The sequence below is a fragment of the Podarcis erhardii genome, assembly GCF_964252035.2.
Source record: "Podarcis erhardii genome assembly, chromosome: 11".
Lineage (NCBI taxonomy): Eukaryota > Metazoa > Chordata > Lepidosauria > Squamata > Lacertidae > Podarcis > Podarcis erhardii.
The window spans coordinates 24,647,444-24,669,632 of NC_138501.1; the positions used below are offsets into that span (position 1 = coordinate 24,647,444).

Genomic DNA, 22,189 nt, shown 5'->3' on the forward strand with positions numbered 1-22,189 from the left:
GGCTTGGTTGCAGAATTTGTTTTCCGTATTAGAGGTCAACTCTGACATGTGTGCAGTGCAATATTAATTACATTTGCACTAGCAGCAGCTGCTGAAGAAGGCCAGCTTCCTGGCTCTTGCTACGACCTTTTGCAAACAGGGTTATGCCTAATCTGCAAAGATATATTACAACATGAAATAGAGCATGCCTGTCTTGCGATTTAATGCAAATACCCTTTTCTGGGATAGTTCAGTTGGTAGAGCAGGCTTGAATTACCTTTTAGAAAGAAAATACAGTATGTTGAGTTAGAATCATTTAATATAATTTCCTAAAGTAATAAATCACCATATGCCAAGACTAAACAACAACAACACAGCAACCTAAAAAAAATTAAAAATAATTAAACCTATCTTCCAGTAAGTAGGATGCTCTTAGTGCTTCCATAGACAGACATGCTAAATTAAATAGGGTGTAGTCCTCTGTCATTAATGCTCTTATTCTATTATATATCATTATTAGATGTGATCTAATAGTAACAGTTTTCTTAGTATGGAGATTTGCAATGAGATGTAGTTACAGGGCCAGGTGGAAGAGCATATGGACTGTGAATAAACAACTTTGATACTGGTATAACAAGAGACTATATCTCCCACATTCACTGCTATAATTGTTTTTAGTTCACACAGCTAAATGTTAAACTGTAACTCATGGATAAGGTTTTTTTATTCATATGAGTGAGTCTTGTTGCTTAAAAAAAGGAGAGAGATAATTTTCTGTTACTGATGTGCCAAAAACCTGTATGCCTGTTTCTAATTTTTTTTTAAAAAAAAATGCTTTCTTCCCCTGCGAAAGAGGATTCTGTTTTTCTACTTCACTTTTGGAGTGCTTTAGAATTTCAGTAGCTGTTTTATCATTGCAAGGTTGATCTGGGTGCTTCTCTTTCCATTAAATATTTCTCCAGTTCTCCGCAGCCTCCCCAGTGGCTTGCACTTCCAGGTCTGGAAAAGTCCCATGGGTATCATCCCTGGATTTTAATTAAAGTGTGGGAAGCTGGAGAGGCTGTGGAGATCAGTGTGCTTGCTGGTGTTGTTTTTAAGGGAAGTTCTTCCTTTTACCTTAAAAAAAATATATCCACACTGATTTCTCTATAATTAAAAGAGACATAAATGTTGTGAGTCTGAAATGTGCCTCTGAGATTCTTAGAAAGGGGGTGGGATAGAAATGAAATAAAAATACTTTGGTGTAACAACAACAACAACAACAACAACAACAACAACAACAACAACTCCAGGTTCTTTATAGATGTTTCTATTGGCAAATATATTCCAGGTGTCTTGGGCAGAACAACAGTATGAAAAGAAGAGAAGTAAGCGTTCGGTATTGCGGGACTCAGCAGAAAATATTTTCAATGACCCCATGTGGAATCAACAATGGTATCTGGTAAGAGCTTGCATTTATATGTAGACTCTACATGTCTTAAGAAAAGTCAAAAGTCATCTATGAGCTGCAGTGCAACCATTTAGGCTGCAATCCTAAACATTCTTCATAGGGAGCAAGTGTCATTGCACTGAACCGAGTGGGACTTACTTTTGTGTAACGATCCATAGGATTTCACTGTATGAGACATGCTAGGTATTCAACTCTTTCTACTCCTACTCTCAGCTTCCAAATTATAAAATTAAGAGTGCACAAGAAGTTTTGCAAAATCTTTTCACCTTTTGAGATGGATTTTTCTTTTCTCTAATAAGTTTCTTATTGCTCATGTAACTGGCCACTGGCTACCAACAATCCCCCCCCCCCACATTCAGGTTCTGAAAATGGAAAATTCAACAGCTATCAAAGAACAGACTGGTGGTTTGGAATAATCTCTCGACTGCAATTGTTAGAATAAAATGCATTGAAGTTGCAATCAGAAGCAAACTAAGCGAGCAGGAAGGCATTTCCAGTCACACATTGGCGGCACAATTTCTGCCAACGCTTCCCTTCATAGCAGCCCATTGCGCCATACCCCACACTCTGTGTTTGCTACTGTGACACAGAGAATGGGAAATCCCATCCCACAAGTGAGCATGGTTCCGACCCAACAGACTTTACTTATGAGGAAAGAAGATCAGGCTACCAGGCTACGATTTACAGCACGCTTACTGGGAACCAAATCCCATTAAGTATGATATGACTTGTTTTTGCTTAAGATTGGGAAGTACATTGCAAGAATTATTGGGCATAATCCAAAGTTAAGCCCTGCTGATCTGACTGGAGAGCAGGAGAGCACATGCTTTGCAAGCATAAACTGCCAGGTTCAATCCCCACCTTCTCCAGGAATATATATAAATGTATTATCCTTTATTTTTCCTAGCAAGACACAAGAATGACTCCGTCTCTGCCAAAATTGGATCTCCATGTTATCCCTGTGTGGCAAAAAGGGATTACTGGGAAAGGTGTTGTCGTAACAGTGCTTGATGATGGCTTGGAGTGGAACCACACCGACATTTATATTAACTATGTGAGTTTTATACTTCAGCAATCAATCAGTTATTATTTACCAATGGAGTGGCTAGACTCTTGGGGCTTGGAGGTGGAAAATGAGTTTTATCTCCCTGCTCAGCAATGAGGCTCACTGGGTGACCTTCAAGTCACTCTCTGTCTGCCTGAACTGTCTCACGTAGGTATTGTGAGGATAAAAATGGAATCCTTCAATAAAGGCTAGGAGATTACAAAGATGACAGATAGAGTTAAACAAATTAATAATGAACAATAGTTCAAGTGTCTCTCACGAGCTCGTGTCTGTGTGTAAATATTAAAAAAACTGTTAGAAAAAACTAACAGGAGTAGTCACTAAAATATATTATCGGTATATTTTTCTAGAAAAAGAGGTGCTGGAACTCACCATGAACACCTCCCTTGTTCTCTTAGAATGGCAATGGCATCTACCTGACAGGTGCCATAACTGAGTTCCGGCAACTTCCAGCTGAAGAAAAGCCCTGTATATTATCATGCTGCTGCAATTGCTAAATAAATAAATGGGGGTGTTTTCAAAAAGTTAGAATTAATTTATCTCTGCTGCCTCAGCAATTTCAGAAGTGTTCTTTATCCATCCTCTTCCTTTGTTTCATTTTTCAACTTAGGATCCTGAGGCAAGTTATGATTTCAATGATAACGATCACGACCCATTTCCTAGATATGACCCAACAAATGAAAACAAGTGAGTAACGACTTGCTGTTTCTCTCTTTAATATATGCTGCCGATAATCTCTGCCAAACAAATCTTGGTAGTTGACCCTTGGTGAACTTTGGCCACTTTCATAATATGTACGGTGCTATTTAAATGAACCAGCACAGGGGTGGGAAACCATTTTTCTGCTGAGGACTGCATGATGGCTGCCAGCAGGGATTGAGCCAAAACTGAGTGTGAGCAGATCCAAAAGTGGGTGGCTACACCCCTTGTTCTCCCTTTTTCTCCATATGAACCAACCCGGAACCTGCAATCATCACCCAAGGCCCTTCTTCATATGCCTCCTCCGTGAGAGGTCTGGAAGGTGGCAACACGAGAATGGGCCTTTTCTGGGATGGCTCCCCACTTGTGGAATGCTCTCCCCAGGAAGGTTCACCTGGTACCTTCATTACATATCTTTAGGCGCCAGGCAAAACCATTCCATTTGCCCCAGGCCTTTGGCTAATTAAACAATCTATAGCCTTTAAACTCTCTGTGTTTGGGTGGGGGGGAATTATAGTTTTTGTTTGTTGCTGGACTACAATACCCATAATCCCTGGCTATTGGCCCTGCTATCTGGGGCTGATGAGAAATGTAGTCTAACATCATCCAGTTGCGGGACACAGGTTCCCACCTCTGTTCTAGCCAATCAAATAGTACAATATGGTTTTTCGGCAGGCTGGGCCTTGAATGATGGTTTGAGAAGTCCAGGGCAAGGAGAATTGGCTCATTTCAAACATGGAGTCCAGCTCAAGTAGTTGTTCCAAGCCAATTAGAAGGCCAGTTTGTAGTGACACAATAATGAACTTACACGATGGTTCGCCAGCATCTATCAGGCAAAAATGATATTTCATTTACTACATGGATGCTCTTATAACAGAAATAATATCACCGGAGTAGACGGTTTTCAATGGATTAATGTTTCAAGCCTTTTGAAAATCCATCACTCGGCTTCTCTGCAGCAGTTATCGGCAATGGGAGACCATTATCCTCCAATTCAAATGGCATTATCTCTAAAATCTACTATTTCTGCATAACATCAGCTCTTTATTAATATGTAAATGGAATTCAGACTGGCAGCGTTCAACAGCTCAACTGCATACAAAGCTGTACTACTAAATAAGGCAGCTTTTCATCTACAGAAGGTGAGCAATCATATAGAACACATCATAGAAAACATGTTACCATTTACCCTGGGACTGGCAACAAGGACAAGCCATACATATAAATTCTGTTTTCTTCCTCCTAGATACCTTGGTATCTTGTGTACTGGAAACAAGGCAGGCTTTGCTTTATAGTATTTTCATTTTTTCACTTGAGAAACTAGGTTTGCCCTTGGAATTAATTCATTAAAATTGGCTTATCATTCAAATGAATGGCAATGACAGTACTGTATCTGATCCCTGTGGGCTCCATTTGAATCTGATAGATTCAAATGAATAATCATTCATAATAATAGTTGTAAATGTATGGACTTGTGGGTTTTGTTGCAGACATGGAACACGGTGTGCAGGAGAGATCGCCATGCAAGCCAACAACCTGAAATGTGGAGTAGGAGTTGCATACAATTCCAAAGTTGGGGGTAAGAATCCAACACAGAAATTCAGTTTTAATAGTGTTAAATGTGCTCGAGGTCTAAGCAAAGGATGTGCTCGAGGTCTAAGTAAATGGAGCAACTTGCATTGGCGAGAATGTATTATTAGAGGAAGTCTTCCTTTTCTGTTATATGCAATGGCCATGCAGAAGGGCTGGAAAGTATTGCTACAAAAGTTGCATGCTATAGAAGGCTTATAACCTTTCCCCAGGGTCATTGCTCTATTTTATTTTAACAGAAAATAATATATTCACTTAACCCTCATGTTTTTTCTGCCTGTGCACCTGTGCAAGAATTAGGCTGCTAATATGCGCTTCTTCCTATTTCCCTTTAAAATGGGCTAAAATTCAGTTGTGAGGCTATACAATGCACTTTCACAAATGTGGAAGGGGCCATGTAAATGCTTCTCTGCACAGCCAAGAACTCGGCTCCTATGCCAAAGAGGAAAGGTCACAGTTAGGACTCCCAGTACCAGGCACAACTTGAAAGAAAAAGATCTTGTTCTAATGGAAAATAATAGGTTTTCTAATGGAAAATGCTTCTCTAATGATTTTGAAAGTGGCTTACTAATGGGAAAATTGGTGGAAATACTATTTTTTATTAAAAAAAAAACCCACCGTTGTGGATGTTTAAAAGATACAAAAAAGAAAAAATAGTAGTCAGTCTAGTAATGTTAAATAAATATAAAAATGCAAAAAAAATAATAAACAAATCTAAGTATGTTTTCCAAGACTCCTAAGTGCCATTTGTTCATGTCTAAGTGAAAGAGTAATATGGAAATAGAATAGATAGGGGCTTGTTTATGTTTTGCTTTTTAAATCTGAGAATGACAGGCATGTAGTTCCAATGCCTTGTCAAGAGTAATGTAGCCTGCAAAGTAAAAGATTTATTTTTTTTCTACACAGCTTTTCTCACAGTGCCATCAATCAAATTTCCCAATTACCTTGGTGGTGTCCAGGTCATTTGCTTGTCTTATACTCAAATTGTATGCTAATGTTGTACAGCCCCTTTTTACCCACCCATCCGAATTTTAGAAATCTCGATTAACAGAGGATTCTGAAGCAGTACTAAAGGGGGCAGAAACATTGCTCTTTTTACATATATATTAAAAAATGAAAATGGGACAGCTGTAAGCAGTGGCGTAGCGTGGGTTGTCAGCACCTGGGGCAAGGCAAGTAATTTGCGCCCCCTAACCCGTGGATTTGCCCTAACCCCAGATGTTGCGCCCGGTGCGGCCGGCCCCCCCTGCACCCCCCACGCTACGCCACTGGCTGTAAGTGGAGCAGACAACTGGGCTGGCTGCTGTCACATTTAAATTCCTCTGAGTTAACAGCCTTCTCTCCTGCCTTGCAAGCTATCAATCATGCTACATTCCAATCTGACTTCATCAACCTGCTTCACACCTTTCTAACATCCTAAATGAAGCAACTGCCTCTCAAGACAGAACTGGCCCAGTCATCAGAATGCGAGGCTGCTGATGAAAATGGTAGGAATAGCGTGTCCCTATTTTCAGTGAAGAAATGTTGGAGAGTATGGAATTGAATCTCCTGCGTCAAATAAAGTCCTGGATCAGTCTTCCCCAACCTGGTGCCCCCTGGAAGTTTTGGACCACAACTCCCATTAGCCCATGTCAATTGTATTTTAGTTTGTTTCCGCCCCCCAAAAAATTATTCATTTTATAACACAACTAAACAACACAAACAGAAAAAAGACAATACAAACAAATTCTTGTCTTATCCTTATTTTTTCTAAACATTGTTATGTGAGCTTCCCCAAGTCCCCCCTATCTGAGTTTCATTTTACCTCATCTTTAGCAGTTTACATATATCATAATTTTTAACCATTTTTTAATCAGACTTACTTTTACCATAAAAATCTTCACATTTTATCACTTACAAATAATACTATTTTAAAATACACTATCTTCTACTTCTAACCCTGCAGCCTATATCCACTTCCAAAGCTATTCTAGGATTTAAATATTAACATTTTTTTCAAATATTCTTTGAACTTCTTCCAATCTTCTTCCACCGTCTCCTCTCTCTGGTCTCAGAGTCTCCCAATCAGTTCGGCAAGTTCCATATAGTCCATCATCTTCATCTGCCATTCTTCGATAGTTGGTAAATCTTGTTTCTTCCAATTCTTCGCTGTCAATTGTATTTTAAAGCCCTGGTAGCTTATATTGGATAATAATATATTTCTATTCTATAGCAACAAGAAATGTTTCATAATACTAACGTTGAGAAAGCATGAAATAACCACTAGTTTGTCTCTGTCTCTGTCTGTCTCTCTGCTTTCTCACATTAAGGCATAAGAATGCTGGACGGAATAGTCACAGACGCCATAGAAGCAAGTTCAATCGGTTTCAGCCCAGATCATGTGGATATTTATAGTGCCAGCTGGGGCCCAAATGATGATGGGAAAACTGTTGAGGGACCTGGCCGGCTGGCACAGAAGGCTTTTGAATACGGCATCAAAAAGGTGAGGCCTCTTAACCGAGAAAATCACAGTATTTTTAAGCAGTTCATATATGTCAGGGTATAGGGCCTGGGAACTTGTTTCGTTCCAAGGAGCAGTATTTATGTGACTTGTTTCCTCATTCTGCTGTTTTAGAGATGCTGTTTTAGAAAAACTGGAACTATTCCAGAGAAAAGTTGAGCAAGAGTGGCTGAATGCTTTTACATATCCTCCAACTTTCCTCAGATGAAAATAGGGACATTTCTCACCATCCCTGCCCCCAACTGACCCACCTCAACTCCCTATTTTTTTGTCCACCCAGCCCCCCAGCATTTCCTATCCTAGCAGTCCTACCACTGCTAAACCAATGGGACACAACACACATGATAAGTACTGCCCTCCACCATCTTGAGAAAACCTCTTAATCCCGATTCTATTTTATCATTTTCTTTCGTAGATTTACAAAAAGAAAAACACACACCAATAAATAAATTTTAGAGAGGCACAAGATTAGACACACAAAATATTTTTTAAAAAATAAAAATCAAGACTCCTTCCACTTTGCTCCACTTCTTCTTTCTTTCTGACCAGGGCAGCCCTGTCCTCTGCCTGCCCCTCAGAGCCACGGCGGCATGTGGGGCTGGACCTTAGTGGTAGCAGCCTCATCCTGGCTTGCTCTCCAGCAGCTGCTATGAGCTGTCCAAGGGAGGAGGCCAGCGGCAGTGGCCCTGGAGAGGCCATAGAGAGGCAACAGGATGCTCCCTCAGAGCTGCCGCTGCAGCCTCCACAGCCTCCGCCACTGCTGCCACTCAGGACAAACACCAGCTCATCTTCCTCCACAAGCGGTGGCAGCAGTGGTGAGGAAAATAGGGACGTTCCAGGATCAAATCAGAAGCCAGGATGTCCCTGGAAAATCAGGGCACTTGGGGGGTATGCTTTTAGACTCTAGGGCTCAGCTCAAGATCTAGATAGCAGCAGCCCACGTTGTCTTTCAGCTCGTTTCCTTGACTGCCTGTTTTGCTTCCAATACTAATGGGGGTCTTGTGTGTGCAAAGAGGTGCTATAAAATATTGATGGAAACTTTCTGCTTCATGAATATTGCATTTGTCTCTCTTTAACATGCCAAGATTTTATGCATTATTTTGTAAGCCCATGGAGTAACTCAATCCAATTATAATTAAGATGGTGAGAATGCACATTGAGGGGGGAGAAATTCCGTCATGCTAGCTCTTTAGTCTAGCTGAAGATCATGCAGGCCTTTATTGGCATCTTTTTATTCATGCCTACCTATGAAATACACGTGTACCACACCAGTGCTAGGAGATCAGAGGGCCCAGGGCATGGTTGGTTGCAGTGTGTTTTGTTTGTGTGTGTGTGTGTTGGGGAGGGGGGTGTTGCTGAGCCAAATTAGCAATATCAATTTGTATGCTGTTGGATGGGATTGGTCATTAGCTTGTTGGCCTGTATATGTAATAAAGGAAAATGCTGTAGATTCTGTAGGTAACGATGCTGTTTGCCTGATCCAGGAAGGAAGATCTGTTTGCATTGTACCAAAGGTGCTGAGTTCCGCATGACATGGGGGGTCATTGTGTGCATGTGATGTCACACATGCAACACACACATGTGACATCATGCTCATTGGGAGGAGGCCACAAAGCCCAATGAGGCCCTTTGCCACTGAGGGTAGGTCCGGGGGGGCCCACCATTTTAGGGAGGCCTGGCAAGGTCCTCTGCTGTTGCAGGGAGGCCTGGCAGGGCCTGGCCCCTCAAGATTGGGATGCTTCAGCCCCATAGATTTGACACCTATGCTTTATACCCACATAATGGTGCCCATCTGGGCCCATTTGAACAAAGAGGATGCATCTTTTGATGTCAATGGGAATACTCAGCCATGTCCTAGTAGCACTTGCAATAAATCAGCTGTCTGGGATTAGATTTGAGTAGTGCTATTTTTCTAAAAAAAGAGGTGCTTTTCTAGAAAAAGAAGTGCCCCCCTTGTTCTCTTATAATGGCAATGGTGCCCACCTGAGAGATGTCGGAACTGAGTTCCAGTGACTTCCAGCTGAAAAACAAAAAGGCCTGAGTTTGAATAAGGGCCTGCGTGTAAATCCATTGGAAGTTAATTGTATTTGCTTTTAATATATTGCTCCATTTTTGTAGTTTGCCTGTTGGCCCACATAGATCGCACCACAGGGAGCCCCATTTTAGCTGGCAGTAACAACTTGCATAGACATAGTTATGAAAGCGATCCATCAACAAATGTACAGAAAGCAACTTGGCTGCAAGGCAATTTAGAAGACCAGCAGCCTTTCTAGTGCTTCACTTATCTTTTTCATAGTTATCACCTCAAGAAGGTTATCTTTAGTACTGGGAAAGGTTCCAAAACAGGCAACCAAAATGACCAAGAAGTTGGAGCTACTCCCTATTGAATTGGTGGGGGTTTTTTCATTTTTGCTTTTGCTTAGAAGGTGAAAAAGTGGATAAGGAGAAGTTTTCCTCCTTGCCTTATCCTTAATTAATTGTGCCATATCAGCCCTGGACTACTGCATGGCCTCTGTTGTGGCCTATATGAGGGTGAGTAAACTGATTCTGAATCCTGGCAAGATGGAGGCATTGTGAGCGGGTGGCTCCTGAGTCAGGATAATTGATCAATGGCCTGCTTTGGGTGGGGTTGAATTCCCCCTGAAGGAGCAGGTACATAGTCTAGGGGTGCATCTTTGTAGCTGGAGACCCAGCACAATGTTGCATTTTATTTGTCACATGTTTGCTTGTTACTCTGACTCAGGCATGGGGAGCCTTTTTCAGCCTGAGGGCCTGAGGACAACCTTCTGGGGGCCCCATTCAAGGGTGGGTGGGTCCAAAGGCAACAGTGGGTGGTGGAACAGATTGTGAGCTTTTAGTTATATCTATCTAAGTTATATGTAGAGTAAACCCATTGAAATTAATGGACATAAGTTAGCCACATCCATTTATCCCACCCATGGAAAATCAAAGGTTTCTGACTTTTGACAGATATGTTTGACACAGACACTTTTTCATCCAGGCAAGCAAAGAGGCATTGTCACAGTCCAATGACAAATTCTTGCCAAGCAAAGGCAGTCGGGAAGAGCATGGAGCAGGACTGGGGAGGGATGTGTCTGGGGGAGAATCCTATGGGTCAGATAAAGAGTCTTGGAGGGCCAAATTTGCCCCTGGACCTGAAGTTGCCCACCCCCACTCCAGTCAATCAAATGCATTCCTTACAAACATTACTAGCAATAATTTCTTTCTTACTACTCTTTGTCCTCTTTGGAAATTCACCCAAGCAGATTAATAGTGGACCACACTGTTCTTTATAGTGAGTGTAAGTTCATTAATTCATTTTTTTAAAAAAAGACTCAACATAAACTATCTGCTGAAAGGTCACCAGTAAGCTACTACAAGATCTAGCCAATATTTTTTTTTCATGCTGCTCTAGCTCTGAGTGTTTGCATTTTTATAGCTGCCTCTCACTCATCACCCATGACTCAAAAGGCAATGGGGGCGATTGGTCCCTGACTTTAACTAATGGAGAGTCATGGATTTTGAAACAACAGGAAGGCACAGATTATATATTTTGCTATTCCGCTGCCATGAAAGTACACGCCAAACATAGAACACTTGAAATGCCAATGCACTTGTGTGAATCATACACTAGTCACATGGGTAATAAATCAGCAATATTATACATGAAATTCATGGAAATGAAATGAATTCTTAGCATCTATTTAAGTGTTGTTTTAAAAATATATACCTGGAATCGGTGGTGTTCCCTCAGAGCAATTATTTATGTTGGTTACGTTTTGTTTTTCTGTGTATATTGACTGTATATTGTTCAACTGAGCAAATCATGAGAAATTCAGATGCAATTACTACCACCACCCCTATTGTAAAAAGTGGTGTTAGATACTGCTAAAGCTTTAGAAGTTGTTGTTCTGCGTATCTAAGGATAATTCTGAATGTTTCTTTTTTTAAAAAAGAAATGTTCATATACTCAGTATTGTCTTCTCTGAACGGCTGCGACTCTCCAGAGTCTCAAGCAGAAAGCTTCCTCATCACCTGCTATTTGATCTTTTTAACTAGAGATTTCAGGAACTGAAACTGGAGCCTTCTACGTGCAAACCGCATTCTTTAGTATGGAGCCTCAGCCATTCATCAGCCACACAGCCATGCTATTCAACCAAGCACCCCTCATACCCCTCCATCACTAAAAACCACTTTGTCCCCCAATGTGAAGTCTTCACCGCATATTCCTCCTGTCTCATTCCCCTTAGCCTTAAGGGGTCAAGCCTTTGAAAACCCCTGTGTCTCCAATCCACCGCACCGCACTAGACCACATGTGAGAGTTTCCCTAATCAAGTTATCCTTTCATTTACAAGAGAGAAACTGCATTCATTTTCAACCTTCCATGACTGACCCTTCCCACTTCAGACTGTTCTTATAGCTACTCAGTGAATGTTCATCTACTTAGTATTGTCTACTCTGTATGGATGCAACTCTCCAGAGACCTTATAGCCATGCAGTGAATGAAGTGCTGTACTCTTGCACCAATTGCAAATTGTTATATAGTGTTATATTGTATTATTCCAAAAAAAGGGGATAACCTTTTCTCAATTGATTTATATAGCTCACTTATTGCTGATGTGTTCAGTTCAGCCTACGAAATGGCTGCAACAATGATTTTTTGTGGGAACGTACAGCATAGGGGCTTCTACCCTTGTGATAACCATGCTGTTCCTTTGATTTCCTATAGGGGCGAAAGGGGAAAGGTTCTATTTTCGTCTGGGCTTCTGGGAATGGCGGCCGCCAAGGAGACAACTGTGACTGCGATGGCTACACAGATAGCATCTACACGATCTCCATCAGCAGTGCTTCTCAACAAGGCCATTCTCCCTGGTATGCAGAGAAGTGCTCTTCAACAATGGCCACAGCATACAGCAGTGGGGATTATACTGACCAGAAAATTGTAGGTTGTTTTTACCAGATTTAACAAGCTTTCATTTTTGAGGGGAGGGGAGGAAATCGCTTGATCCATGTTTTATGTTCTAATATGCCAAGTCCTTCTGTAGTGGAATGTAGGATACTGCATTTCCCTAATGATAAGACAAAACAACCTTTCACTTAAGAGCAAAAAGTGATCTATAATTTTGTCTTCATGGTGTTGATTGCTGAAAAAAAGAATGTCACTTATGGGTTAGAGGAGGCTCTCTCAAATCTGTCACCCTGAAGGACCAAACTGCCTCTGTATCACTATTTATTTATTTATTTATTTGTTTGTTTATTTATTTGTACCCCGCCCATCTGGCTGAGTTTTCCCAGCCACTCTGGGTGGCTCCCAATCGAGCGTTAAAAACAATACAGCATTATTAAAAACTTACCTAAACAGGGCTGCCTTCAGATTTCTTTTAAAGATAGGATAGCTGCTTATTTCCTTCACGTCTGAAGGGAGGGTGTTCCACAGGGCAGGCGCCACTACTGAGAAGGCCCTCTGTCTGGTTCCCTGTAACCTCACTTCTCGCAATGAGGGAACCTCCAGAAGGCCCTCGGTGCTGGATCTCAGTGTCCGGGATGAACAATAGGGGTGGAGACGCTCCTTCAGGTATACAGGACCAAGGCCATTTAGGGCTTTAAAGGTCAGCACCAACACTTTGAATTGTGCTTCTTGGACAGGGAATTGGATTGAATTTGCTTTCAGTGTTTGGGTAGAAAATTTGTGGGTTTCCTGTTCCTTTCATGGCAGGGAACATCTCTGCTCATAGACCAACTGATAGATTTAATATTGCAGCGAACAGATCACCCTTCTTGTCATGTGTCTAAAACAGGAGGTAGTATGCAAACCCACTGCAACGCTATCAGAAAACCACATGGAAGTAGCAATCATATTGCTCCTATAGCATGGAAGGGCGGCGGCGGGGGGGGGGGACGGACGACCCTGGTCTGATTGTGAAACAGGGATGAGGGTTAAAATAATTGAAGTGTGATTGGTCAGAAATACTTCCAGTTTGGGGTTGACTTATAAAGCTAAGTAAGTGCAAATAAGAATATGCCCTGTCATTAGTTCTTCACTTCCACACATTGTACCTTTCCTTGCTGACATGTTAGGTACTTTATCTAAGTGGGAAACTTCATTTTCTAATAAATCATCTACTTCATTTTCTGAATGACCGTGTTCTGCTTCTGTTGGAGGGGAAGAACAGCATTCAGTCTCAAACTCTGTGATTTTAAAGCCAGAAAGCTCTTTATAAATTCCTAAGCCCAACATAGCAATGTGCTTTATGATTCATTTGTAAACATGGAAAGTTAACTTGTATGCTCCTTGAGATCTCAGAATAAGGCAAGTTGCTTGACTTGGACATATTTTCCTTCAGTGCAAAAAATGTTTGGATACAAAAACTAGAATTAAAATGCATGCAGCAAAGAAGAGTCTTCCAATCTCATCCACGTTATTTTATTAGAAAGAGTCAAATGTGCCCTCAGGTTGGACTCATTACAAAAATGGGAACTAGATCCAGGCTCAACAATCAGACATGATTATTGAGTTTGTTCTAAGCATAACTCATTCTGGATCCCACCCATAGACAAGAGTGTTTTAGTGCATGGAGACAGTAAACTCAAATTCTGTAATTTATGATGTTTATCTCCTTCAGATAAGTGCTGACCTTCATAATGAATGCACTTCCACACACACTGGGACATCTGCTTCTGCTCCTTTAGCCGCAGGGATCTTTGCTCTCGCACTGGAGGCCAAGTAAGTCTTCTTAAACTCCCTTTTAGTACCCATCTCTTTCTTTCTTGTTATCATCACTGTGAAAATTATGGCAAAAACCCTCCAGCAGTTCAGGTCTTGAAAGTTAGCTGGATTGTTTTTAATCGGCTCTCACTGTTCTTCACACTGTTTAACATATAGGCTCGTCTCCAGACTTAATCATGTTTAGAGTAGATCAATGGGACATACAGGTAGTCTGCAATCCTAACCCCTCTTACCTGTGAGTAAACCCCACAGAATTAAACAGGACTTTACTTCTGAGTAGACATGGTTAGAACTGTTCTGTAACTTACATCCCCCTGGTTCCAGGCATGACTAAATATGGATCCAACCCACGGTAAATATAAAAGCCACTGGCATTGACAATTATTGATTTAGATCCTAGGAATTAGACGCCCTGCAAGTTTCAAGGTGGTGATCTTTCTCAGAGGCTGAATGAAAGAAGGGTGGGAGAGAAATGACAAAGCTTTCATCCATAAATCATTATGATCTTCCTTGTTCAACCCCAAAATTGCCTTCATAAATGTTTACAGTGAAGGCTGCAGATATATATAATAGGGAATAGTATTATGACACAATAGTGAATTGACTTAACAAATGTTATATAATGAAGTAGCATTGATCTTCTAACCTACTATTCCAGCCAACACAACATAATCTCTTTCTCTATAAAAGTCCCTGCAAAAACATGGCTGGGGAGTCTAGTAGGGATCTGCTGACTGATGGAACTATGTGAAGAACAGTGGACAGCATGAAAGCCCCAGGATATTTTGCTAAGAATGCCAAAATTCATGAGCTTAGCCCCACCCACTGGAAAGAATGTGCTGAGTGTGTGGAAGAAAATTCCAGTGGATTGTGGCCAAATACCATTGGGTGAGATATTTAGAAATTGACTAGAATTTTGTTTGTGATAGTCCTAATCTAACCTGGAGAGATATGCAACATTTGGTAGTCTGGACATCTGAATTCGATCCGTTGGCCAACAATCCGGGATGGAAGAAGAATGGAGCTGGACTGATGGTGAACAGCAGATTTGGATTTGGATTGCTCAATGCCAAAGCACTGGTAGATTTGGCTGACCCTAAAACCTGGAAAGAAGTACCCGAAAAGAAAGAGTGCATTGTTAAGGACAGCAGCTTTGAACCAAGGTAAGAATTCCATTGTTAGTTAATAGCCTATGTCTACCAGAAATATTTTATCCTATTAAAGACACTTGAAAAGCCTAGAAGGTGAGTCACTGTTGCTTATCAGGAGAGAGGCAGCAGGGTGGTCAGGGTGGTGCAAACAAAAGTGGTTGCTTCCAATTGGCTCTGTCAGTGCATTTGCATTGTGATTACCTCCCTGCCACCTCATCCTGCTCCCTCCATGTAAGAAGCAATGTTCCACCTGCTGGGAAGCTAGCATAGAGGGTCTGGTCCAGTCAGCAACTCACTTAAGTTAAAAAAAACCAGTGTTCCTGGTCTACTGCTTCCCTTTCGGGTGCATTAGAACAAGAAGAAGGTGAAGAATTGGAAAGGGACTACTATTCATTGGTAGCAAAACATCTGGCTTTGCATGTAAATGGTTCAATCCAGTCAAAAGTCTTTCAGGGTAATGGATTGGCCCTGCATTGCTGCTGCCAGAGAAGACAGAAATGATATCTGCTCTGTGCCACCACCACCCCAATACCAGGCTGCTTTGAAAACTTCCCCATGGTTCTCACAGGTGTATGTAGCATTGTAATCTTAGGCATTGTGGAAAATTTAGCCCATAGCTGCCTGGTACAGAGCAAGCATCAAAGACCAGTGGATCCTTGAACCTGGCTTAGGTTGTCAGTTCAAGTGCTGATGCTGGACCTGTGAAATACTAGGGGTCCCCCATACAGTGGGATGAAAAAACCATTATACACGTTCCTGCTTGTTCACCCAGAATTTATTTCAAAGGAGCTTTACAGGAACAATAAATGAAGCAAAATGTCCATATCTTACCTTGAGACTATTAATATCACAAGTGTAAAAAGGCAACAGAACCTCACTGAATCAATGAAGAGAATAAATTGACATTGGGGGGGAAATAACTTGATAATTTCCTTGTAACATTGCCAGGTTATTAAGATCTAGTGGTGAAGTTACCATTGAAATTCCCACAACAGCTTGCGAAGGTCAAGAAAATGCCATTAAATCCCTGGAACATGTACAATTTGAAGCAACGATTGAATATTCCCGCAGAGGTGATCTTCATGTGACCCTGACTTCTCCATCAGGTACAGGAGACAAACTACCTAGTTCTGCTATGTCTAGTAATTATACCCTAGACACAACCAGTTTCTCTTTTCTTTTAGCTGTTTTGTAGTGTTTTGGGAGCTGCAAAGATTAAGCATCCCTTTGGGAAGTGGGATGCTAGTATCAGCACACAAAAAAACCTGAAATGTCAAACTAAAAATGTGTATCAATGAGGGCACTTTTAGATGGCAAAGCATTGTTTGCCAGTAGCAAGCACAACTGCATGTCAACATGCATATCTTCTAACAAACCTACCAGAACTGAGCGGGTATTTGATCCAGAGATTTTCATGGGTTTGGGGAGGGGTGAGCCAGCCACCAGAATGCTCCTGGTGCATGTTTCAAGGAGAAAACCCAAAGTAATGGAAAAAGAAATGAAAGCACGAAGGAAATTAAAAAGGAAATGAAATATCTTCCCCAATCCATATACTGTGTACCTGCCTCCAGCTCCCACTTCCTGGAAAATTAATTTACTCCATGGTTTTCTTGGAGATGGCCATGATTCATGTTCCCTCTGGCAAATTAGGCAAGGGAAAAACAATGGCTAAAGGCAGAGGTGTTGTACCTGGGCTCTTGGTAGCATCACCTTGCTGAAAGTACACGTGGAACACTTTTTCAGTGATTTAAGAGGATTAAGCAAAAGGGGAGAAGAAAAAGTGGAGGAAGTCAATTGAGGCAACCATCTCTTTTTTAAAACCCAGAGCACTCTGGGAATGAGGCTGCACATCATGGTCTAGCACCATCCCCATTGGGTCTTTCTCAAAGAGTAGCACCTACCGAGATGTTGCTTCTTGTTGCAGAAAGTCTCTGAAAAGGTCCGTCACCACTTTCACTAAGATGCGGGGATACTTCCTTGGCTCCACCTTAGTTAGATTGTGTACATAAATCCCTGCTAAGGCCAATAATGTAAAGTAGAGAGGTCTAGCAGTGTTAAAATTGAAATATAACTCTCCCTTATTGAGGGCATGTGGAGTTTAATCTATTTGCAACTAGCCATTGTTGTCTTAGCAACAGAACTCATCTACAACAGAGCTCTCCTTTTTTATATCTTCCATTTTATAGCTTCTAGGCATTTTTTAAAAATTCTTATTATTTCTCATGACCAATCCTCAGGGCCCCTTCAAGCGCTCATTAAAATTAGAAGTGAGCTTTCTGGTGCTTCATCCATAAAGAAAATAATAGTGTGAGAGATCACAAAACCTGTCAATTTGCAAAATAGGGACGCCACCTCCCTTATCTACTCCTTTAGGTTGTAATCTCTAAGTTGCTTGCTCCAGAGCATGCCGATTGTCATCAGGACTACTCTCAAACAAATGTGTTGCAGAAAGCAAATTGAGAGAAGAGAAAATGATAGAGCACATGGTTTGTATGCAGCAGACCCCCCCTTTCAATTCCTAGCATCCCCAAGGAGGAAACCTGTTTCTGAACCTGCTGTCAATCAATTTAGAGCTGCTACCCACCAGTACACTAAGCCAGATGGACCACTGGTATGACTTAGTATAAGGCATGTTATTATGTTCATTAAAATCAATGACAAAGGCACTGATCATAGCCCATGTACTCCCACCAATACTATATTCTGAATCTTATTCCCCAATCATAAAATCTGAACCAATTACTGAAAAACTAAGCCAAAGCCAAGACTTTCAGGCCTTTAAGGGCCATTTCCTCTACTCATGGCAGTTTCTTTTTTCCTTTTGCCTGTGCAGTATATCGACACATTAATGGACAAGTTGTTAGTTCCATTCAACATATGCAGAACCTACAATCTTGCACAACAATTATATATTGAAGGAGAAGCAGAGCCATGCTACCATCCCCATCCTTGAGTTTGAGCGTCTACCTGGCCCTACTCTTAGGCATGGACATCTAAGCAATGGAATTTGGTGTATGTTGACTCTCCATGCATAGGATTTCACAGGAACTGGAAACCTGGGTGACCAAGACTACAGCTTCTGTGGAAACCTCTTTGCATACTGCTTAGACCTGGCTTCCACTGCTCAGATGTCCATGTCCAATGTGTGGGTTTTGGTAGTGGAGCAGGAGAAGACTTCCAGTGTCAGGGATGGTGCTGGTAGTGTGGCCCAAGTATCTCTTTCAACAGGGAGCTAATGTTTAACTCGTTTTGATGAGTTTTGCAATGATGTGGAAAGCTGCAGATAATGGCAGGGATCCATGGAAGTCCTTGGAGAAACATTTGTTTCTAAACAATCACTGGAGAATCCCTATTTATGTCTTCTGACCCAAGGATCTCTGCATAACAAGCTGAGGTCCCTCCTCACATCCCACCTTATGAGCAGCTTGTCAAGCAGTGCAGGGGGCTGTTCAGTCAGAAGTTGTGGATTTTGTAAGTGACTGATCTCAATGCCTAATTTCTAAACTTCCAGGAAAGTATACAATGTATTCAGTCATTGATTTTATTTGTTCAGTGTGCTGAATCATTTTGGCAGTGCATTATGATCTACAGGAACTCAGTATTCCCAAATCCACATATTACTATAGCTCTTGAGAGACAACAAGCTATTCCTTTATTCCTCAGTGAACCTAAGTGGTACAGACTGTGAAACTCAAGGTCGTTCTGTGTCTCCAGAGCTGACACTGTATTTATCACTGTCTGCTAAGCCTCATCAGTTTTCCTTGTGTGACCTTATCCTGGGATTCTTATTCCTTTCCTCTAATACAGGGACCACCACAGTCTTACTAGCCGAACGGCAAAGAGATAAGTCACCCAATGGCTTTAAAGACTGGGATTTTATGTCAGTTCACACTTGGGGAGAGAATCCAGCAGGCACATGGACTTTAAAAGTTGTTGATACGGTAAGCAGGGGAAGCTACTGAAGCAGTCAAATGCATGAGTGAAATGATACGAGGGGTGTAAGCCCCTTCTGGCCAGAAGCGAGGAAATATAATCAGCGCCGCAAATACCTATCACTTTAGTTTGATTGGAAATTATCGTCCAGGAGTTCAGCTGAGATAAGAAGACATCAATGTTTCTAATAAAAGATCAATGCTTTATTTTTGCACATTGTGACAGAAGCAATGATTCATGAGATAGCTTTAAAGAGCAGGCATGTATTTATTTTGAAGAAATTGGGGTACTGAGAAATAAATGCAACAGGACAATGTATGGATTTCAAAGAGTAACACAAACAGTGTGTAGAATGGTTAAAATGTTTATTCAGCCGGCCTACACACCATTTGTGTTGCACTTGGAGTCACTGCTACCACCAGTTTATTCTCCTCTGTCTCCCACCTGTACAGTGTAAAAGACTAATTATTCTGCTATGACCCCTCAGTCTAGACGCTTGCAAAATGAAGGAAGAATTGTGAACTGGAAGCTGATTTTGCATGGCACTTCAGCTCGACCTGAGCACATGAAGAAACCTCGCATCTACACATCATACAATACTGTCCAAAATGACAGGAGAGGTGCGGAAAAGATGACGGATTTTGTAGAGGTATCAATCTATTCTCATCATACCCATCCTTGAAGCATCCTTGTAGCATTAGAATCAAACAGAAGGAAATTTCCCCTTTTAAAATGTTTTTGTCTTTCTGGAATTCCTCCATTCTTAGGTCTATGTATATCTAATTAATGTACAAAATTGGCAGGCAAAAATATGTGGCAATGGCTACTATGTAGCTTAGATGGCTTTAAAAGGGACTAGATAAATTCATGAAGGATGCAACAGCAACTGTTAGTCATGATAGCTTAATGCAATGTTTGCCAACCTGATGACCTTTAGATGTCCCTGGTGGTTCCTCTTTTGAATGGAAGTGAAGCTCAGCTTCCAACCATTGTGGCCATCTGCCAGAACACAGTGCCCCAGCAATATATAGATATGAAATATATAGATTCCATAGATCCATAGAATGGGTTCTGTACATTTTATAGAAGCATAGACCTTGCATTTTGGATACATTTAGATGACAGGTGGTCACCATTAATGGAAGCATTGCTGGGTCAGAGGAATAAGGGACCCTTTTCAGGCTCTTAGACAATGCCTGACCTGGCTGACCACTGGCACCAGACCTGAACACAAATGAACTTTGATAGCTCACATCACACTGCATGGAGCATTCTGTTTTATAGCCCCTTTGCACATAATAGCTGTGAGGAAAGCTTGAGTGTGCTGGCCCCCAGCCCATGAACAGCTGGTTGTATGAGTTCAACCGCCACAGGCAACATTGAACTTTTGACTTGGGGTTTCCAATCTGCTCAGCGTTTGCTTTAAACATGTGGAGTTCTTTTTCCTTTTGCTAATATTCAATGGCTCCTGACATTTGGCACACTCATACATACATATTTATATTTTTCAGGATCACACCACACTGGAGAACCTGAGTGGAAAAAGGAAGGTGACAGAAAGTACCACTGGCAAAGATAAATTACAGGAAGTGGCCTCGTCAGATGCAATGCTCCGGCTACTGCAAAATGCCTTTCGTGACCAGATGGGTGGGAATCAAGTACCAAAAAAGGTGCTAAGTGAAAACTCAAATATTCCCTATGAACATTACTATCAAGCTCTTGAGAAACTAAACCAAGCCTCTCAGCTGAAAGACTCAGAGGAGTCTCTTTATAGTGACTATGTTGACCTTTTTTACACTAGCAAACCATACAAGCATCGGGATGACAGACTACTCCAAGCCTTGGTTGACATTCTGAAAGAAAAAGATTAAGATATACATATATAGAATAAGGCACTAGGTTGGAAACATTCACAGCCACCCCATCTTCTTAATACTCCTCATTCCAGACTGGCTCCCACTTATTCAATCTGCATCATCATCATCATCACTTTTATGGCTTTCCGCATGCCAACTATCTTATTTAGGAGAAAGAGATTGGGCTGCTTGTTAGATGTGAGGAAATCACACCTTTATGAATGCTTTCAGTAATCCTGAGAACAGGCAGCTTCCTTCGGGAATGAGACAATTTCACCAACTTGAGAAAATACTAGAGATTGAATACAGCAGGCCCTGTCCAAAAAATTATGTTACCAATCGCAGTTAGGGATATTGTTTCAAGCAAATAATAATAATAATAATAATAATAATAATAATAATAATAATAATAATAATAATATTTATTTATATCCCGCCCTCCCCAGCCGAAGCTGGGCTCAGGGCGGCTAACAACAATAAAACAGTACAACAGTATGACACAACACAACACTCTAAAATCATTCATTATAAAATTGATTTGAATCAAACCAATGGTAACCATTGGGCCAGAGCTCCGCGAAGATTGCCAAAGGAGGGAGTCAGGCTGTGCCCTGGCCAAAAGCCAGCGATTATCTAATGTCTCCTTAACTGAAGTGAGTTCTTCAACCCATAGAGAAGATTTCCTTTCAGAAGGAATAAGGCAGTATTGTCACAAAATCCAGCCAACTCCTTTCAACCCCAAATACTGAAGGTTGTCTGTGGACTCAACCCCCCACCCTGCCCTAGTTTGGATTCACATGTAAAAACGCTCCTTCAAAAAAATTTCTTCCGTACAGCCAATCAGTTTCTACCGCTGTGGTTCAAGAACAGCAGTGAGGCATCTCTGGCCCACATACCTAAATATACCCACCAGACCATTTGGGACAAGCCACACCCACCCGCCTCTATAAGTAAAAAATGTAGCTGGGCCCAAGCACTGACAATCAGCTGACTAACTACTTTGTATGTCGAACCTCTTAGCCCTGATCCACTTATTAGGAGAATCCTATACGACACCTAGACACCTAGACCATGCTTGAATCTACACGGATTATATAGATCCTGGGAAATGTAAATAGGATACTACCAGCACTAGCACCAGTCTTCTTTAATAGGGCACAGGAAGAAATGCAGATGTGAATAGCACCATGCCAAAACCTGGGCATCAGGATCAAATGAGTCCAGTTAGGCCCTTTTGC

At 41.4% G+C, this 22,189-nt stretch overlaps 1 protein-coding gene across 1 annotated transcript in view; it reads left to right on the plus strand.

Moving 5' to 3' along the window:
• The window catches only part of PCSK1 (proprotein convertase subtilisin/kexin type 1), a 29,492-nt gene extending 8,152 nt beyond the window's left edge, over positions 1 to 21,340 (plus strand). Inside the window, exons 3-14 of the mRNA XM_081880652.1 lie at positions 1,310 to 1,420; positions 2,337 to 2,483; positions 3,106 to 3,182; positions 4,685 to 4,773; positions 7,094 to 7,266; positions 12,014 to 12,226; positions 13,908 to 14,008; positions 14,941 to 15,174; positions 16,111 to 16,268; positions 18,970 to 19,103; positions 19,583 to 19,744; positions 20,607 to 21,340. Of these exons, the coding sequence (XP_081736778.1) occupies positions 1,310 to 1,420; positions 2,337 to 2,483; positions 3,106 to 3,182; positions 4,685 to 4,773; positions 7,094 to 7,266; positions 12,014 to 12,226; positions 13,908 to 14,008; positions 14,941 to 15,174; positions 16,111 to 16,268; positions 18,970 to 19,103; positions 19,583 to 19,744; positions 20,607 to 20,966 (1,959 nt within the window). The 3' untranslated portion in view covers positions 20,967 to 21,340. The remainder of the gene's footprint in view (positions 1 to 1,309; positions 1,421 to 2,336; positions 2,484 to 3,105; positions 3,183 to 4,684; positions 4,774 to 7,093; positions 7,267 to 12,013; positions 12,227 to 13,907; positions 14,009 to 14,940; positions 15,175 to 16,110; positions 16,269 to 18,969; positions 19,104 to 19,582; positions 19,745 to 20,606) is intronic.
• The last annotated feature ends 849 nt before the right edge of the window (positions 21,341 to 22,189 follow it).